Source organism: Chlorocebus sabaeus, chromosome 20 (assembly GCF_047675955.1).
Source record: "Chlorocebus sabaeus isolate Y175 chromosome 20, mChlSab1.0.hap1, whole genome shotgun sequence".
NCBI lineage: Eukaryota > Metazoa > Chordata > Mammalia > Primates > Cercopithecidae > Chlorocebus > Chlorocebus sabaeus.
In genome coordinates this window covers 61,706,468-61,726,948 of record NC_132923.1, presented here as the reverse complement: position 1 = coordinate 61,726,948, position 20,481 = coordinate 61,706,468, and the positions used below count along the sequence as shown (strand labels likewise).

Here is a 20,481-nt window from a genome sequence, read left to right as displayed (position 1 = left end):
TGTGTCTGCCAAGAAGACACACCAAGTCTTAAGAATAAGGCCCTAGTGCTTTCTCCCTTAGTACTGAGTAATTTCAATATCGCAAGTGCTGGTAAAACCATTCCAGGTTGCATGGTGTCTTCCAGCCCTTTTTCAGGACCTTGGAATCCCAGTCAAGTCCTAGATGAGAGCTTATTCCTGCTTGGATGGACTGTGACTGGGGAGAGACTAGGCTCAGGCGCCAAGGCACCCAGGGCACACTACTGTGACCTGCTGTAGAGTGGAACCTGTCCTACTCAAGAGCAAAGACTCCATCTACTGCCCTCCTGTCTCCTCCCTGTTCTTCCTCCTTTTTGTGGACTGTAAATGAAGGTGTATCTCCTTTCCAGTTCAGAGAGGACAGCATGCAGCAGCACCTGGCTCCCAATGACCTCAGCTTCCATTCTGACTGTCCACCTTGGGTCCCCTTTTTACCCTGTAGCAAGCCAAAATCTACATCAATGTCTGGCCATCACACACAGCATTTCAAAGTGAGCATCCAGAGTCTGTCTATGGGGGCTTGCCCCAGGCTTCTCCTATCCAACACGTTCCTACTGGCCTCCCCAGAGCCTCCTGTATAAACAGAGGCCCTGACCCAGTTGGTCTCTTAGGCACCCAGAGTAGGTTTCCCAATTTAATTGCAAACACTGAGGTCTGAAGTTCTCTTAGGAGGGAAGAACTCAAATGCACCATGATGCCTGAGGATCCCTTGGAGGTTATAAGCTTATAAGCCTTTGTTATAAGACAAAAATAGCAAAGTAATTAAAAGTCAGGCCTCCCTGTGGGTTGTCTGGGTTTGAATTCTGACCTGGCTTGGTAAAATACGGCTTTGGCCAAATTAAAGTGAGGTTGTATGCCACAACATCAGTGGGACATCTGACAAAAAACAAGCCACTTGCTAATGATTATGTCAGAATTTCCATGCCCTTTCTTACCTAGCTTTTCAAGGGATTGAAAGATGCAGGAACTGGGCAAGAAGGGCAAAGAGGTAGGAAGCGCTAGAACTACGAAGGCAGAGAAAGGCATGAAACCCCCTGCGCCTGCCAGCATATACTTTCATTCAGAAAGCAATTTTTTATTGTCTAGTGCCAGGCACTGAACTAGGTTTCAGAGAATCGTTGGAACAGCACACGGTTCCTACATCCAGGAAGCTTTTAGAGCTTCAGGAAGAACTGCAGGGGTCGACTTTATTCACGTTTGTGTGGGAAAAAAACTATTGCTAAAGACTTCTCTGGAGGGGTCAGTGAATGAGAAACAATATAATAGCCTTTGCACAAACTGAGCCAGGCAGCGCAGCCTCTGCTACTGCACACAATAACAGGAGTTTCGGTCAAGGCCCAAAGTAAAGTTCCAGAAGTGAGCGCAGGCCTTAGGACTTCAGTCTGTCGGAGATCGAGTCACCGTCTATCCAATCCAGATTTTGATCTACTAGCTGATGATTAGACATCGAATTATGTAATCTGCAAGGAAAAGGAGAGAGAAAGATTTTACCGCCGATTTAAGCGTTCTCCTTTTTCCTGTTCCTGGCTGTTTTATTCCGCACTTCAGTTCATTCAATGCTGTTTAACCTCTGCCCAGCAAGAGTAGGGGTGGGAAGGGGGCGCTCTTCCCCACAGGACACAAGACACCCCCCAGCTGCTCAGCGGAAGTGGGCAGAGGCAAGAGGCTAGCGGCTGGACCACTTGTGCTGGAGTGGTAAAGAACTATCATGAATCCATTTACTGAAAGTATCAATTTCTGAACTCACCGTAAAGAGGACAAACACTGCAAAGTAGTTAAAAGTCAGGCATTCGCGTCGGATGTCTGGGTTGGAATTCTGCCCTGGCTTGGTAAAATATGGCTTTGGACAAATTAAAGTAGGGTTGTGTGCCACAACGTCAGTGGGGGCGTTTGGCAAATAATAATCAACAGCTATCATTACTGCCATTTTCAGAGTATTCAGAAGGTTGTGCAGACTGACAGAATGGTGCCAAGCATTTTTGAACGTGCTAGATTAACTCATATAAACCAGCAATCAAGGAGATGAAAAACGTGTTCATTGTGCATCCTTGGGCCTAGTTGCCATGATAGAGGTGGCTCCAGGCAGCTGCACTCATCTCTGGAGCCTCTGCAGCCCAGGGAGGTGCGTCTAGCCTCTGTGACCGTTTGAACCCCTGGAAATGGTCAACTCGCTGAAGAACATTGACCTACTCTTCACTGGGGAAATTGGGCCTTTGGTGGCTCCTCTACATCCAGACCTCTTTAGGGAAGTGAAGGAGGATGTAGTAGGAGAAAGACTATATTCACTGAGAACCTCCTGTGTGTATGAACACTTAATTCAACATTATGATTTTTATGACAATTTCCAAGTGATGCCATCTTCATTTTACAAATGAGAAAGCTCAAGTGTTAAAATTTTAAATTGCTCAAAATTCCATTACCGATGTGACTAACTTCAAACCTGTGCTCTTACTATAATAACACGTTGCCAACCTCTTAAACCTTGAACTCCCACAAAGGAAGGCAGGCAAGCAGGGAAGGAGGAAGGGAGAGGAGGAGGAGAGAAAGGAAAGGAAGAAAACCTTGCCACAATTACAAGAACCATTCTCCTGTAGCAGAAATGCATATAAAAGTTATTTAAGTTTTTAAAATGCATGGCTCAAGATTCTTGGGCCAACTTTTTTTGTAAAAGTGCGGCTTTATGAGTTACACCAGAGGTGGAAGGGTTGCTGGGGAGAACCTTAGACACCAAAGTTGTGGGCGGATGGCACAGGCCTGTGTGGGGCTCATTCACACTGGCTAACAACCTGAGCTGAGGCTTCCCTTATCAAAATCTCATCCAATTCTGCGAATAGGAGGCTCGCAGAGTCCCGCTTCTCCCTCTCACCCCATCCCCAGAAACCGAGAAAACCATCTGGCGCCTGCCTTTTTGCACTTAGATAAAGTTTAGTTTTCCTGCCACAGTGGCCCAGTTGGGCTTTCAGACGTCCCTGGGGAAGCGGGAAAACGGGGATGTGGAAGAGGAGGAGAAGCCTATAGGGTCTCGGTTCCATCCTCCTTCTTCATCAGCGAACTCAAGGCTATATCCGCCCGGTTAGCCTGGGACTTGTAGGGAAACGCGGTAAAGGGAGGCGGTTAAAGAGTTGGATTCTCTCTCTCTCTCTCTCTCTCTCTCTCTCTCTCTCTCTCTCTCTGTCTCTCTCTCTCTCCCCCCCACCCCCACCTTGGACTTTGGCTTTTACAGAATTATCCAGGCAGAGTTCTGTAGAAACAGGTTAGAATCAGGTTTCCATTGGTCCTGATTTGTTTATCATTCTAAACGGTAAAATGCATATAAAACCGGCACCTCCAAACCACAGGCGTGCTTAAGGCGCGATTGTCGGCTTGGAAATGTCACAATGAATAAATGGTGTAACGGACTTTAGCGTTTCGCGCCACAGCATTTAGCCGGGAAGCTTTCCAGGCTGCCCTGCTTAATTTCGGGCTCCGTTTGGTTCCTAATTTTCTCTCTCCCATCCTCTCCCTTAGACTGGAAACGCTTCCCCTATTCCTTCCGTAGCGGACGGGGAAAGGTTACTGGCGCTCCGTGCACTGGCTGAAAAGAAACACCGAGTCACTGGTACAGGCTTTTGGTCGCAGAACTTGGCTTTCCGTTATTGGTTCTCCAGAACCGTTCGAGACAACTGACCCCATCCGGCGTATCAGACTGCAGTGAGGAATGCCGCGGGGCGGGTGGCGAAGGCCGGGTCTGCCCACCAGTGGATTCCCGGGTGTCCCGCGTGGAGCAGGCTTGCCTAGCTGGGAAGCCCATCAAACCTCAGTTTTGGCCCACAGTGGGAGAGACCTGTGGGTCCCAGACGGAGGCCCTCGCCCGTTTTTGGCGACCTCCACTGGCGTGAATAAACGCGCCCCTCTCTTACCCTCAGAAACTGTGGGTGGCAAGGTCTAAAAAGGAGTCTGGGACCAGTAAGTCCCAAGGTGAGCGCGTTTACAGCTCTGCCATCTCTGAGGGGTTATGCAGGTTCTGAGCAGCGCAAGTTTGTGGAAAGAACCTCTAGAAGCAATCTCCTAAAGTCTTTTCCCAGACTAATATTTATAATGGTTACGCTGGGGCGGGGGGGGGAGGGCAAAAATCCAAAGACACCGTCTCCTAACCCAGAACCAACTGTGACAACCGCAGTTTCAGAATGGTTTTAGCTGAGATTTCACCTTCAGGGATCGAAGGAGTCGCCACCAGAATTCTGCCAGAATCTGTACCTCCTTATGGTCGCGAAAGTCTCCCCATCCTCCACCGCCTCCTACAGTCCTCTGGCCCACTGTACCCTTGGCGTTGGTGCCTCGGAGGTGGGCGGTGAGGGCCGCGGGTAAAGCTCGGATCCGCAAGAGCAGGGCTCTGGTACTGCGCCTGCAGGCCTCCCGGGAGTCCTGGATGCGCCTCCTTTGACCACGTTTTCTCCCTGCCTCCAGCTGTGCCTCGCCCCGGTCTCCACAGTTCTGACCCAGGCGAGTTCCTAGAAGGCAGGCGGGAGGAGCCATAGCAGGCGTATTTCGGGGATCCAGTTTGCGGAGATTGCCTGAGCACCGCGGAACCTCCAGGTTAAGTTCTCTCAAAAGTGTGGTTACTCACCCCGAGGAGCTCAGAGGCAAAGGGTTCTATAGTCAAGTTGGTGGAGACTTTCCCTACTTAAAGTTATAATTTTCTAATTCGGATCTATTGCTTTTAAATATCGAGTTCCAGAGACCTCTGTCAATGCAGGCTTAATTTCATCCCACTGATGAAGGATGTTTATAAACGGCGCCTGCAGTGCGAGCTGGGTGTGAAAATATCAGTTTTATGCCTTTTGATAAGAATTACCGAGGCGGAAGGCTTATTAGACGATTACAAATTTCGCAGCTGCTCGCAGCCCAATTAGGCAGCTCTTCGGGTGAGTGGAAGCTGTGGGGGTCGGGGTGGGTTGGTGTTCCCTCTCTCCAGCCCCGGACCTCCAATCAAGGTCTGGCTCCACGGGATCTAGACCCCTTCCCTGCCCCCATCGGTTTTTAGAGAGATGCACTCAAGGCTTCCCTGGAGCAGGAAAGGCACAGCCTGGGACAGGAGGGTCCCTCAGGCTGTCTTTCCCATGGGCTTGCAAAAAGCCCGGTGATCCACGGGTGTTGGTAGACACCTTGGGTGGGCCTGTGGTCTCTGATTTTCAAATTTTCAATTTAGTAGGCAGAAACTGTCACGACGCAGGCGATTGCTTTTCCACCTGTAGACACACAAGATAATGTTTTCTTGATCAGAGTCTTCGTTCAAAATTGGAATCAATTGGAGTTTGGGCTAAAAACCCTCATTTCTAAGACCAAACAAACAAAAAACTCTTTTGATTTTTAGCCCAAGTACCCCTGTAAATTAGCAAGGTACTTTTGCTTTGCCCCAGCCGAGGACGAGCGCAGGTAAGAGGTGTGATGCCAGCTCCAAGGAACCCGGCCACTATGAAGAAGCTATACCTTCCTACGCCAGCCCGTGACAAAAGGTCAGAAGGTCGTTGTACCCCAGACCGACAGGACATCAGCCCTGGCATTCATAGCAAACACATTCCCCTCTTCTTGCACACTTGACCCCCAGCCAAAGGTTTTTACCGCCCAGGACATAGAAATTGACTCACCGCCCAGAGGTTTACAGTTCAAGGATGGGTGCGCGCAGCTGCACCACGGGACAGGTCAGCATCCCACAGGCGCCTGGAGTAAAGCGAGGCCAGACCAATCTTTCAGGGCTTCTGCTCCTGTCTGACGACCATTCTTCTTCCCCAAGCCCAGAAACCTCTAAAAATGAATCATTTTCTCCACTTACGCAGAGATAGACGCTCTTAGATCAAGATTAGTATTTTGAAAACCTGATTGAGAGCCGCCTGATTAGGCAAGTGTGGGTGGAAAGACCGCATAAACGCCCGCACCCCCGCCCTACTTCCCTAACACAGCTCTAGCTCTCTCTGGATCTCCAAATGACCCGCGCGATAAATTCTCCTCAATAGTAGCCAGACAGTACCCCAGATTCACTTTAACCCCCTCCCCCCCCACACACACAGAGAGTAATTAAATATCCAAACTGGACCTTTATGTTTAATTCCACTTTCAACGAAATCCTGCTCTATACACGACCTGATGGCGCCAATGTTCTGCACGACTCTGACTTTCCATTCGGAAGACCGGTCTCCAGAACGATGCTATGTCATGGAAAATGCATTATGTGAATTTCCCCACCACCCCCAATACCGATTTTTGCACTTGATGAAAAACACAAGTCTTTCTGGTTCCCACGCACAAGTTAGCTTTTTGAAAAGTCAATCCACCCTAATCTTTCAATTTTCTAAGAGGGCACAGATTAATTATAGCGTCTCCTCCCTTCGCTCAGTAAATTTAAACAAGATCTCCCAGAGAGGACCTGCAGGGGGATGGCTAATATTAACTTGTGCGCAGCTGCGCGAAAAGAAAAACGGTGGCGATAGGAAAATGCTCTGAAGACTCTAGTATTTATGGGAGAAAAATGCAATGGAGGAAAAACTAAATTTGTTGTGGTAACTCGGTCCCAGACTCTTGCACAGGCTCACTTCATCACAGGAAAGGCTATCTATCTCCTCCGCTAGCCGGCTGCTGACTGAGCTGGGTTCTGGGCAAGATCCTTTAGATCTTTTTCTTCTATACAAATAAGGCAAGGAGATAAGACATGTATGTGTGTGCGTGTGTGTGTGTTTACATATATATTTCCACGTAATTAAAGCAAAATCCTATGATTCTGTTAAAGGCCTTTAAGAAATAGACTCCTAGATCTCAGTTTCAGAAGTTTGTTTAGTTTTTTTAAATGGAAACAAAAATCATTAAAAAAAATAATCTTTTAACCAAATTTGTCTTTATGCACTAAATAATGAAATAAAGTTTATACCACAAAGAGTCTGTTTTAAACAAACACACCCTCCAGTCTTAATCAAAATTACGGTACCCAGAGTACCTCCCTCCGCTGCTCCCCGGCCCGCAGTCAGAACTTGAGGCAGTAGACCAAGGCTGCTAGGACTTAAATTTTGTCTAGGAGATGAAAGAGCAATACTCATTAGCAACATACTTTTGTCTTTCTTGTGGCCTTGATTTCAAATCTAGTCGCAAATCATAAGCGTTTGTGTTGCTCAGATGTTCCTTCTTTATCTTAATGAGAAAACTTTTCGGAAAGGGAGCGCGAACTGCTAGTCAGCCCCCAGACTGTCAGGAGAGGTGACGTTTCTCGGCTAGACCGGAGAGCTGTGAGTTTCAAGAGAATGACTAAAACTTTCAAGTCACCCAGACCTCCACTTCCCCTTCTGCTTGCTGCGGAAAGAGATGTAACCTGAATCTTTGTTTAGGTTTGGGTTGGGGAGCGAGAATTTAAAAGTTATGGCAAATGCAGACAGCAGATATTTTAAAGTCAAGTTAACGGGACATCCCCCATTTTTTTTTTTTTTAGTACTAAACCTGAAGTCAGTTAGCGTGTCCTGATAAAGGTTTTAACATGTAGAGAAGGCGGGTTTTCCTTAAAGAGGTGAGGCTATTTCTCCAGGAAAAGACTTTCCCCCACACGCCCCCTCCCTTTATATTAGGTTCCACCCTCTGGAAAACAAAACTGTTTTTTTTTCTTTTCCTGGAGGGACAGAGCTCAGTGAAGTCGGGAAAGGAATTACGGTTCATCAGAAAGTGGTCAGGCCACAGCGGCCTCTTTGGACGAAGACACACTTGTAGCATTATCCTTCTCGGCATCAGCTTTTATTAGTGGATCGGGGCGGGGGAGGGGGGAGATCGGCAGACACGGACAGCCTGTGACCCTCTGGAGTTGGTATGTGATAAGCAGCCCTAGCAGTGCCATGTATTGGAAGAGCGATCAGATGTTTGTGTGTAAACTAGAAGAAAAGGACGTGCCGGAGCTGGCAGTTCCCCCTGAGAAGGTGAGCGAGCCGACGCCTGGCCAGACCCGCTGAATCGCAGTGTCCTTGAAACTAGAGTTGTTTGGGCTCCTAAACGAGGTTCAGAAACTACCTGTAACGGCCTCATCTTCAGACCAGGCAATTTTTTTTTTTTATTACGTAGTAGCGTTAGTCAGTAATCATTGCACTCCCTCCCCAAAAGCTCACTTAACCTGAGACATGGAGACTGTAATTTGGGACATGAAGCCTCGAGCCTAAGGCGCTCTCAGGTCCGTGTGAGTCGTGCTTTTGTTCTGTTTGCTGTGGTGATCGTGACTGTCCGGGAGAGTGGGTCGGGAGGACTGGGCGGTTGTCGGTGGAACCGGAGACCCGGCTCGTTTCGCTAGGATGCCTGCAGACACTTGCTGGCCCTGAGGCACACCTCCCTCTGCGGGGCTCCAGAAAGGCCTCTGGGATCCCAGGGTTGGCCGGGAGAGCCATTTTACCTAAAATGCCAAAAGAAAACCTCAGGGCACAAAACGAGTCACGCGGTTTGTCTAAGTAGACTGGGGAACCTGACAAACTCTCACCTCACTCTGGAGGCAGGACCTATGGGTATTTGGTGTTTTAAGTTTGAAATCATCGGCAGCCTGAGTGCCTCAGCAGGACCCGCGCGAGGCGCCCCTGACTATCTTTGCTCCGAAGCTGGTTGGGGACACTAGGCGAACACCGAGCTGTTCTGCTTAAACGCCCTTTGTGTGTGAGGACGCGGCCTCAGTGCAGCTACGCTGGGTCCCGCGTAGGGAGTGCACCCCAGAAAGGGAGGGTCTCGGCCGAGGGTCCTGGAGGCCCCTAGGTTGGTATCTTGCCTGGTGCTTCCAGAGGGAGGGAGAAGGGGAGGCGAACAGTCAGAAATGCAGAAATGTGAGCGGCTCGAGTTCGGGGGACCCATCCTCCCCCGAGCTAGAGTTTTTGGAAACGAAAGCAGTCTAACCCCAGAGACGCTGCGTTCTCGTTTAAGAACAAAACTCTTGCAAATACTTAGAAACACTTGGGTAACGCGCGTTGTTTCTTTAAAACATTTTGTCCGAGGTTGCGTGAGTTCTTTTAATGGCACAAATTAAATTCAGCTGGATATTTTCCATTATTCTACCCGCTTTTTGCGCTGGTTAAAAATAATCCTTTAGTAGCTCAAATGTTGACTTACTGAGCAATAAGTGGCAATTTACACCTTAAAGAAACGAGTGTAAATCACTCGCGACTCTAATTGCTGTAAGTTTACGAAAGAGCTGCTGGCTCGGTTTAATCTGAAGCATTTTCATTCAAATTGTCATCGGAACAAACACCAGGCTTCTTAAATCCCGCTGTAATTAGCTTTCAAGTATCCTATTAAACCTCTTCACCTTTCGGGCTATCCTATTCAAAAAGCCCCCTTTTAAAAAATATATGTGTCTTGCTCTTTTAATTGAGGTTATTAAAGAAATCAAGTTTCTTCTCCCACCCCTTCTCAATCCTCTTTTCTTCTCTCGCACTCCACCTCTCCCTGCCCCGCACCCCCTTTAGCCCGGTGTTCCCCGCTCAGCTATGATTGACGTCTGGAAAGAAAGCGCTTTGTGCGGGGATGATTGTTATTAACTTGTTATCCCCGGCGGGGGGGCGGGGAACCGAAGTGCCCGGGTGAGCGCCGGGGACCCGGAGCCCGGTGAGCGCCGATGTGCTTCGGGCCAGCTACCGGCGCTCGGGTGGCGGCCGCCAGCGGCCAGCAAGGGAGCCTGCGCGCCAGCCCTCCCGCTGCGCCCGGGCTTAGGCGCCGTGACGGCTGCACGCGCTGCCCCGCGCTCTGAGGGCCTTCATTAGCTCGCTCCCCGCGCCGAGGCTGGGGCGCGCAGAACGCTCGGAACTTCTGATCTGTTTCTCCATACTTTCTCCCCCTCCTACTCAGCAGTGCCAGGGGCTCATGTCGGAGGAGTGCGGGCGGACTACAGCCCTGGCGGCCGGGAGGACTCGGAAAGGCGCCGGGGAAGAGGGACTGGTGAGTGCGGAGGGGCTCGGGTGCCCGCAAGACTGGCCGTGGGGAGGCGGGGCAGGACGAAGGGCAGCTGTCCCTGCGCTCCTTCCAGGGCCCAGCTGGCCTCTCCTGCAGCGGACGGAGGACGGGGCGGGGAGGGTCTGGGTGGGGTGGGAAGCTTAGCTGGCCGGCGAGGAGGGCAGGACTGCAAGACTCCTGGGGTCCGAAAAGGTCAGGGGTCGGCAGCCCCGGCGGGTGCGTGGCCAGAGCTTGCACTCGGGGAAGAGGGCGAGAATCGTAACCTCGAGAAGCTGTGGGTGGGGTTGGGTGGCCAGAGGGAAGGGAGGGGAGGCGGTGGGGGCGCCCGTGTGAGTAGGTGGGATGCGAACGGGAGGAGGTATCTAGAACCGCCTGCGCCTCGCGGTTTCCTGCAGGTGAGCCCCGAGGGAGCGGGGGACGAGGACTCGTGCTCCTCCTCGGCTCCGCTGTCCCCGTCGTCCTCGCCCCGGTCCATGGCCTCGGGCTCCGGCTGCCCCCCTGGCAAGTGTGTATGCAACAGTTGCGGCCTGGAGATCGTGGACAAATACCTTCTCAAGGTAAGACAGGGCCTCGGGCGCGAGGCCCAACGGGACGCGGGCTTAGCGTGGGAGCTCTGGGAAAAAAGTAATGTTCCTCCCACCAACCTTTCCGTTCAAGTTCTGGATGGAGGTTGTAGGTTTTCGCAGAAAATTAGCCCAGTTTAGGGCAACTCATGCGGTGAGATAAAGTGAGAAGAAATCCCAGACTCTTCTACGTCGTTGCAAAACAGCTAATATGTGACACATCCTGGTGTGGATGCGCTGGAGTCAGCCACCGACTTGTAGTGGAAGGGAAGTGGAAAAACCCTTATCCATTCTGAGACGGAAACCTGCTTAGTTATTTTTTACCCAGCCCCGTATTATTCCTTTCTTAAACATCTTTGTTCCCTCTAAACGGACTGTGGTCTGTCCACCCCAGTAACGTCCACGCCCATGCCTGCTTAGAAGAATTTTAAGTCGGTATGTATTAACTGATTCCCCTTTGCAGTGTCTCTTTTGGTGAGAGCCACTGTAAAGTAGCTTAAAGGATCTTTTCTGGACAAATTTTAAAAATACAGTCCTATGTTTTTTACAGTTATCTGAGGCTTTTGCAAAGTTCAAGTTTATAGGTGCATTTAAATAAAAACCATTTCAATGCCTTCCTGCTCTTATTAAGGTTTAATACTTCTAGGCCACTCAATGGTGTCATCTCGAGTGCTTGGGGAGAAAATGGAAACTGATGTAAAGTTAGACACACACAGCCTGGGAAGAAGTGTTTCAAGTGTGTTTTGAGAGTTGATTGTCTTAATTTGTTTTACTTTTCTCTTAAAATATTGGGAAATTTTAGATGAGAAATTTTGGCAGGCCACAGTTATCCACCTCAGTGCAGACAGGATCATGGTCCCATGTGTCTTAATCAGAATATCATGGGGTTTCAACTTAAATAGCTTTTTAAAACCGCTGTTTAAAATAATGGTCTCTCCTACACTGAATTAGTAGCAAAACAGTTCACTTTCTATTCTCTCCCCACCCTGCTTAGGTTTTCAAAAGGAGTAATTATGGAGAGTATGTATTCAAAATTCGTGTTAATGGGTTTCTTTAAGTTTCTACCTCAACATAAAAAGCTTCTTCATCTGTAAAATGGGAATGCTACCCTATAGATAAAACCTAGACAAAATGCCAAAAGAAGTTTTGGTAAAAACATTTAAAAATGACTAAATTAATCTTACTTGGTGGTTGATTCTTAAAGTTGGCAAATTAACATTGGCTTTCTCTTTAAATCTGCATTCTTAAGATCCCACTTTCCATGTTGCTAAAACTGAGCCTTTTGGATATTGCAAAATCATCTTTTGGGTTAAAACTAGCATCTTATTTTTAATGAGCCCTCTCAATAATTACCGTAATCTTTAAGAATGTTTCTGAGTAGACCTATGAAGGCTCTAACACTTCACAGCAGAGAAAATATAGAAGAGTTGTGAAGTGACGTTTAACACACCCTCTGAAATAGATAATAGTTTCTAGTGTTAATCTTGTGTGTATGTGTGTGTGTATATATGTATATATATATATATACACACACACACACATATCTTTGTATTGTATAACAATCTAAGTTAAGTGAGTTACGTAAAGCTTTCCTTTGTAATAGGGCAGGAGTCCTGCCAATGAAGTCTTCCATATGCAGTGTTATTGTACCACTTCTTGTATTCTTTAGTGTGTAAGTTCTAAAGCTTGATACTATATGATTGACAAAAACTGAAGTATTAACATTTTTTTTCCATTTTGAGTACTTCCTGCAGATAAGTTTGAGTTTGAGTCACTGTTTTTTTTTTAAAAAAGTTAGACCTAGTATAGAAATATTATTTGAGGGTGTAACTAATACAGAAAAGCACTATCTTGCGAGGCAAATAAAATGGAGTTAGAACAGAAAAGTATGACAGGAGTTAGAAGCATCTATTGCCTTGTCTAATACTTCAGTGCTCTGTCCTTTGGGTAGGTTTTTCTGGCTTGGTCCAAGTTATATGTTTAGACATATACAGATTAGATCAATAGTAGGTTTATAGTCTCCAGAATCTCCTCTCTTCACCTTACTTTACTCCCTAGCAAATAAATTGAAGATAAAGAGACATTTTAGGGGGAAAGTAAACTTTGAAAAAAGGTGACAACCAGGTCTGGCTTTAGAAGGGAGTAAGAGAGAGGCCATGGCTCTTGCCCTAAATAAAGCCTTGCTTTAAAAACAAAACACAACAAAACAAAACAAAACAAAATCCTGGGTAAGACTGAAATACAGAAGGCCCTAAACAGTGGAATTTTAAAGGAAGCCTGTTTTTCTAAAGTTTATACTGATTGGTTCCATTTTAGGAAAAAAAAAGAGGAAAACACTTTTTTATTTCCAAGATAGTATTCAACATTGTTAATATTATTTATTCCAGTTTCCTCAGATTTATTTCTGTTTTCTTTGTTATTTTAAATATTGTCTATAGTGAGCATGTAAGTTCTAAGTTCTTGTAAAGACCAAAACTTTTCAAATGTCATCAAAATGAGACTCTCATTAATGCTTTGGAAAGAGACACATAACTGTAATTAGAAGTCTGTAAAACTTTCAGCTTCGAAGTACCTTTTATATATCAGAGAAAAACATGTTGGACAGTAGTTCTAATTTGATAGACACAGTCTTTATTATGGAATAGTTGAGCAAAAACCATATCTCACAGTCATTTATTTTCCTATTTTAGTCATTGGATCCATTTTTAGGGTGTAATTGGTGTTTTTGTATGTTACTGTTCTTTTACATGAAATTCAATTAAGCATAAATCAGGTTCTTGTGTCCACTTAACAAGAGCAAACTTTGGGAACCTGCATTGGATACAAGCCAGTTCTATCTAATACACATCTTCATAATCCAGGGCTAAAGTTGTAGCTCTTATAATATAATGGCAACAGTATAAAGTGAGAGTAATTATGACTTGTTCCCTGGATTGACAGTATTTCAGGTTCTTATTTAGAAAGTATAAAATACTGACCTTATTAAACACCATCTTATATTTTACTACTTGAAGTGTAAGTGGAAAACAATGATTGGGTGCTTTTTTAGAACCACGTATGATTAAATTTATTTTTTTCTCCTGTAGCCAAATCAGTAAGCAGTTTTACCAATATACTTTACTACTTACTTCTATTGTTTCTGTACAATGTTTAATGTTAGAAGAGAGCCCGGGTTTCTGCTACATCAACATTTAAATTTATCTGAGCAATTTCTGTCCTGTATGGGTAACTATCTCACAAAACCACGTTTTCACTTTCTTTATTGCTCTGTTTAGGGAGTATACAGTTTATAATTGTTTAGCCAAAAAATAGGTTGAGAGAGTGTGTGTTTTGTCTTCTTTAACTACAAGGTTTCATGGTGGGAAGAACTTGGTAAAATATAACAAAAAAACCTGCATGTAGGACTTTAAAGTAACCAGATTATTCCCTGTGTTCATGAAGATTCCATTTAAGAAAGAAAGGAAAAGCAACCTGAATTTCTTCAAAGTAACAGAAAATATTATAAACACAAAATGTGGCACATATTAGTATAAATTTTTGGTTGAGGTCTAAAAGATAATATGTCCAGATACATGTTTATAAAAATGACACCTTTTGGATGAAAACATTCAGAGCATGTGTTAATATATTAAGGGGCCAGTTTTTAAAATTGCCGAATACACAAAACCAATGAATACTTTTCTTAAATATGATATTACAGTGGCTTCTCTTCCCATCACAGGTGAATGACCTATGCTGGCATGTCCGGTGTCTCTCCTGCAGTGTTTGCAGAACCTCCCTAGGAAGGCATACCAGCTGTTATATTAAAGACAAAGACATTTTCTGCAAACTTGATTATTTCAGGTATGCTATGAAGCTTTTTCTTAGTAGATACCGGAAGAAATTATTATGCAAAGAGGCTTTTGTAATAGGCTTTTTCTTGTTCAGTTTTATTTAATGAAGCCCAGTTTTTCATATTTAAGAAATTTCAAAATGAGGGTGCTTTCATGTTTGAGATATAATGTGTATAAATAAGCATGTTTATCCTTTTTAGGAATTCAGTAGACAGAAGTTAATTTTAAATAATACTTTCACTTTGGGGAGTGAAAGTTTGAGGCATTACAAACAGGGAAACTTTTTTTCTGTGCATAGGCAAAAAGTATGAAAAACAAGATGACTTATGACGAAGCCCCTGTTTGGTGGGAATGGTTAGATGAAATAAAATCATTATGGGGGAGAAAAATCAAGATTTTGTTATGCTTTTACCAGTTTACCATAGAATGATCCCTACTTATAAACCTATACAATTCTAAGGGTTTGGACACCGTGATAAACCATAGTATTCAGAAGAATTGACCATTCTTGTATAAATACACCAAATCTAATTCTGCCTCAAACTATTTATTTTGTCCAATCTTCAGTTTCTGAAATTAGATGAGATTTTAGATGAGATCTGAAATTAGATAACATTTTCTCTGTGTGATCTCTCCATAGTTTAAATGTAAAGTTTCTTCCAAGATATAATTCTGTATGAACAACTGTCTAGAAATTAAAATATTTCTCAAGAATGACTTTTAAAAATTATAACATATTTTCTTTATTTACTTTTCTAAATGAAAAAATGTTCATTGTGATGGGGAAACTAATACTATATAATAAAGGTTGTAATACTAATTATGTTTATACTCCATTTCAAAAAATGATTTCAAAGAGTTTAGTGATTAATTTGAATAAAAATTGCTAGGTAGTTTAAAATAATTTATAAGACCTAGAGTCTTTTATAAAATCACAGAATTTTATAATTACCAAAAATGCATATTTCTCAGCAGGTTTACTTTTCATTACTTTAATATTAGTAATAATTTGCTTCCTCATTCATTTGGGATAGGCTAATCTTAATTTTTTATAGTAACTTAAAGCCCTTTGAAAGGTTTGGTTTGAAAGATTCGACAAGTGAAAATCTAGTTCTTTAGGATTTTTAAACTCCTTGCTTCATGTCGTATTATATTGTGAAATTTTTCTTTAGAATTCTATTTTTCAGAGTAACTAAAAAAACAAGTGGTAATAACTTTAAAGATATATCTATCAATAAATAGATACTGACTAATCTAGTGTGATTTGGACATGCAGGGCCACGACTGTGATTGTGATAGGAGACATGACAAAGAGTTTCCAGTCATTCAGGCTGTAAGAAAAAAGAACTATTTACATATAACTTTGGTATTTTAAGATTGACCTGCATTTAATGTCCAGTTAGGACTCTGAAAATTTAGAAAATATTTCCTTCCTCCTATGGAGAGCAATACAGTAGCTTTTTCACCAAAGGAAACATTTCTGACTTTTCCTTTCTCGCCCACCAGGGTGAAGAATTTCTGTTATGTACAATCTTTGATAATTCCAACATTAAATATTTACATATTTTAACATCCTAAAAATGATATTTAAATCATTTTTAGTCATCTTAACTCGGTTTTAAGAGGTCATTATGTCTTCAGTTTTTCAGTATAAATATCTTCAGCATACTTTTGTACTTTTAGATTTTCAGTCTGGAGAGTGTGTGTGTTTATCTTGATTCTTTAAATTTGTAAATGTACTGATATTTGATACAGCAAAAGGAATTTTAATAATCATTTTAAAAGAAAACTTCGATCTTCTTTTAGAGGAACAGAGAAAAGGTCTTATTTTTATAAACAGGTTTGAGTTGTGACCCTGTCTCATCTCGATTGCTTACTATACTGACGTTTAGAAGAGTAACTGATTCTTGTTTCATTCTCACAATATTTAAATACTTAGATTATTTCAGTGGCATAACCATAATGTGCTGGTTTAATATTTGACTGATGAATATCTCACCAGGCATTAAAATATTTACCTTCTGCACTTCTATTTAATGTAGAAGGTATGGAACTCGCTGCTCTCGATGTGGGAGACACATCCATTCTACTGACTGGGTCCGGAGAGCCAAGGGGAATGTCTATCACTTGGCATGCTTTGCCTGCTTTTCCTGCAAAAGGCAACTTTCCACAGGAGAGGAGTTCGCTTTGGTGGAAGAGAAAGTCCTCTGCAGAGTGCATTATGACTGCATGCTGGATAATTTAAAAAGAGAAGTAGAAAATGGTAAATATGTACTTAAATACTTTTGAGTCTTTTGAGACAGTAAATACAGGAATAAAAATAACTTTTCCTAAGGTAATCTTAATGCATTATTTTGTACAATGTAGAAGTGTGGTAAAACTCATTAAGTACTCTACTGTTCATGATGGTCTCTGTTTATTTACAAGGAAAGCCTTGGTGTATGTATTAGTTTTGTGCCATATCCTCAGGCAGCAGCTTTGAATTAGGATTTTGCTTTTCTGTTTGTAAATAGTTGTTGTCCTGTATTTGCTGGACCTTAGATACGTACTTCTAACTTTTTGAACTTTTCACTAAATATACAAGCCTCTAAATGGAATATGTTTTTTTGTACAGTATATCTGTAGTATGTTTTAAAACTTAAGGGATTTTGCCATCTAGAAAACATATACAGTTACACAAAAAGCCAAGAGATATAAGAAACCTGTTATTGCAAGATGGGTGTACCCATCTGAATTACCAACATATATAGTATGTTTTTTAAATGCAGGTAATGGCATTAGTGTGGAGGGTGCCCTCCTCACAGAGCAAGATGTTAACCATCCAAAACCAGCAAAAAGAGCTCGGACCAGCTTTACAGCAGATCAGCTTCAGGTAAGCATTAACAATGAATTTTTGATTTTTGAAGCCCCTCCCAACCAAAAAAAAAAAAAAGCTATCTCTATGCTGCCTAAAAGCATTTTTATATTTTCTAAAAAATTAGCCTATGTGTTTTATGAAAACTAACTTGGTGAATATACGAAAACATACTTATTGCCCTAAAGTGTTTGTCGGGATTTCTGGCATCATGATATGATATGAAATAGTCATTCAAGCATTGTTTCCCTGGGGTCTATTGGTATCAACATCAAAGTAGAAACAAAATATTTTGTCTTGACTTCCTGATTACATCATTCTGAACCAGATATTTATATTTCTACACATAATTGCAATGGAAGACAAAATATTTTGAGACTCTGAAGAGATATACATGTCCCATGTGAGTCTATGGGACACTAATGTGTTAGTCTTTTTAACAAACTGCAGTGAGTCATTTAATGAACACAATTGTATGGTTTTTGCATAGGAAATAATTGAATGTGCCTTAAAGTTAACAGGAAACTACTAGTTGACTACAGTTAAGCGGATTCCTTTATGTTTTTAAAGGTGGTAAAGGGAGTACTTCTATAATTAGATGTTAAAGGTTTGTTGTGTCCCCTGAAAAGGGTGGGATTTTTTTGAGCTTAGTTGCCCTAAATATGATTGTCATAAATTTGATTTATACTAATTACAAAATAATTAAATTACTCCTTGCTTTATACACCTATATAATGATTCCTTCTGGCATTTTTGCAGATAATGAAATCATATTTTCTAAAAGTATGTGACTGAGGCGTTTGTTGCATGTTAAGGAAAAGTAACATTTGTTGAACACCTACCACACTGCTGGGGGCCTTATACATAGTATCCATCTTAGCTCAGACTTTAAAGGACATTTATGCAGTGTTAACAAATGAATAAAAGTAACTTTTTCAAAAATCATATTTAGTATTCTAAGACCTGCCAGTATTTAAGATGGATACAAGTGTTTCAAGAGAGAATTTTTATTTTGAGATTGATTTAGGAAAGAAACCTTGATGTGACACACATATTCCAAGGGAACATGGCAGTGGGAAGCACTCTAGCATTAAAATCTAGATCCATTCAGAAGAATTTTCCAAATGGATGATTGTTTTAGATTTCTTAATTTAGGCATAAATTAGATTTCTTAATTTAGGCATAAAGTACATAGTCAATAAGTAATTTGAAAGAAATATCTCTGTTTGAGCCTTGCTTTCTGGGTTCGTCACTGGATTATAATGAAGATCACACAATGCCCTAAGTCAGAAGATGAGAGTACTTCTGAGAGACCTGGAAAAATACTCAGTCACTAAAGGTGGCTAGTTAAAATAGAATCTCTAATATAATTCTGTTTTTACAATGGTCTGTTCCCATGAAGGACTGGTTATCATTTTAATAATTACAAGGTTGGTAACTTTTATTGGATACAATAATTTATTATTAAAGTTATAATTGTGAAAATTTGAAACCACTGTAGGTAGACACTTTTCTATGGGAAAATAATTATAAATACTAATTAAATTAAATAAAATGGGAATATTATTTGTGGAGGTCCTTTTATGCCAAGTCCTATACCAGGCATTTATCTACATTATCTACTTTAACTTTTACAACAAACCTCATTCAAGAGTGCAGGAACTCCTCAAGGCAAACCACCAAGGGAATGGCAGAGAAGAGATTTGGAACCTTCTCCTCAAACCTCTGGTCTCTTCATTTTGCTTGATCTTCCAGGAGGCCATGAGTGGAAGTCTGTCTTATCAAAACTCCACTTAGTAGAAGCAGCAGCTAAAGCAAAAGAGTGAGATTTTGAATCTTATAGATAGCTTTATGGTTAAACATGCATAAAATATTTAAGCCGTGCATTATGGTAGGTAAATGTGATCTGAATCATAAGTTTTAAAAATTGTGTATCAGAATGATAGGTTTTAAAAAATGAAAGCATATTACCATTTTCAGATTACCTATGAAAGCATATAGGTAATATGCTTTCAAAGTATATTCTCATTCAATATTTATTAGCATTTATCTTATGGAAGGGGTGGGTGAAACAAATGAGATACAATCTTTGTCCTAAAGTGGTCCTTTGTAATTTAGGAATCTGTAATAGATATTTTAAAATACCTTGAATCATAGATATTTTAAATGAAGAACACTTGAATCATTTATTTTAGTCAGACCCTCTAATAAATCGGTATCCTTATTGTCAAACTGTCCTACCTTTAGGAATGCTGAATATTTTCAAGTAGAGCTTGAATTTGGCAAGATAATAAAATATTACACATGACCAGTGAGTAAGTCAAGACTATCTAGTCAGTGCCTGCTTTGGACAGAGGAGAGTTAAAATGGAAGGGATAAATAAGAGAATTTCCCAAAATTATTCTTTAGAAATGTATGGGGAGAAAAAATAGTTTAAGACTCAGAGGATGTATTGGCAAATGGATTTCAAATACTGTCCCATTTGTAGAAATGATGTTTAAGGATTTCCTGCTAATATTATGGCTTGCTTATTCTAGGTAGAAGCACTTAATGATTATTAATATTAAACATGCCAAGGTTAGCTCCTGCTTTCGTCTGTTTTCAGATCGAGTTGCTGCTATGCAGCCTCCTGACTTTTCTGGTAGATCTCCTGGCCTAAAAGTGATGAGTGTCTACAGAGGTTCACACCTTGTCCATGTTAGAAGAACTTGGAAAAGGAGTGAAGTAGTTTTCATCAACATTAGTGCCTAGAGAATAGTGAAACTAAGTAGAAATTCAAAGTATCTCTTTTTTCTTTTTGTGTATGTGAGACTAATTATTGATACTATTGAAAGGAAGAACAATCAACTCATCTTACTTTTCCCTTAGGATATTTCAATTCTAAATGATCAGAGTTGTTTTGCTTTACTCTTTAATGAGAAATTACTTCATTAAATATAATTTGGTTGCATTGTTAAATTTGTGACTTTAAAAATGCATTTATGAAAAGCATGAAGTTTCTGTTTTGTAAATTATTAATAATGACCTTACAAATCCCCAAGTCTGTTCAACTTTTTTCTATTTGAAAAATTAAAAAACAAAGACATATTTTGCTCATTCTCTTTCTATTTGGGGTTATTACATGTCCAACTGCATAGAAACACAAGTCTATTTTCACAGGAAGATATCAAAGTAACACATTTGGAGTAGGAAAGAAAGAATAAAGTGAACTGAGCAAGAATAAACTTTTAAGCCAATTCTGTCCTTTTGTAAAAGCAAAAAATCCATGTTCTGTTTACAG

The 20,481-nt window shown here is 41.9% G+C and overlaps 1 protein-coding gene and 1 long non-coding RNA gene across 3 annotated transcripts in view; one reads left to right on the top strand and one right to left on the bottom strand.

Annotated features, from left to right (window-relative positions):
• Positions 1-1,069: 1,069 nt before the first annotated feature.
• On the bottom strand, positions 1,070-6,379 carry LOC140709367 (uncharacterized). Its single transcript, XR_012089877.1, has 3 exons — positions 5,646-6,379; positions 3,215-5,246; positions 1,070-3,163 (listed from the first exon to the last, which is right to left on the bottom strand). It is a non-coding gene; the product is annotated as an uncharacterized lncRNA (long non-coding RNA).
• Positions 1,673-20,481, top strand: part of LHX8 (LIM homeobox 8) — a 32,870-nt gene continuing 14,061 nt past the window's right edge. The window contains exons 1-7 of one of the 2 annotated variants that reach the window (XM_073008117.1): positions 1,673-1,847; positions 3,526-4,030; positions 9,850-9,936; positions 10,347-10,508; positions 14,236-14,357; positions 16,390-16,610; positions 17,116-17,219. In XM_073008117.1, coding sequence (XP_072864218.1) covers positions 4,013-4,030; positions 9,850-9,936; positions 10,347-10,508; positions 14,236-14,357; positions 16,390-16,610; positions 17,116-17,219 — 714 coding nt within the window. In that variant the 5' untranslated portion in view covers positions 1,673-1,847; positions 3,526-4,012. Of the gene's footprint in view, positions 1,848-3,525; positions 4,031-7,572; positions 8,201-9,849; positions 9,937-10,346; positions 10,509-14,235; positions 14,358-16,389; positions 16,611-17,115; positions 17,220-20,481 lie in introns of those variants that run through there. The other variant, XM_007978270.3, reaches the window with a different exon arrangement.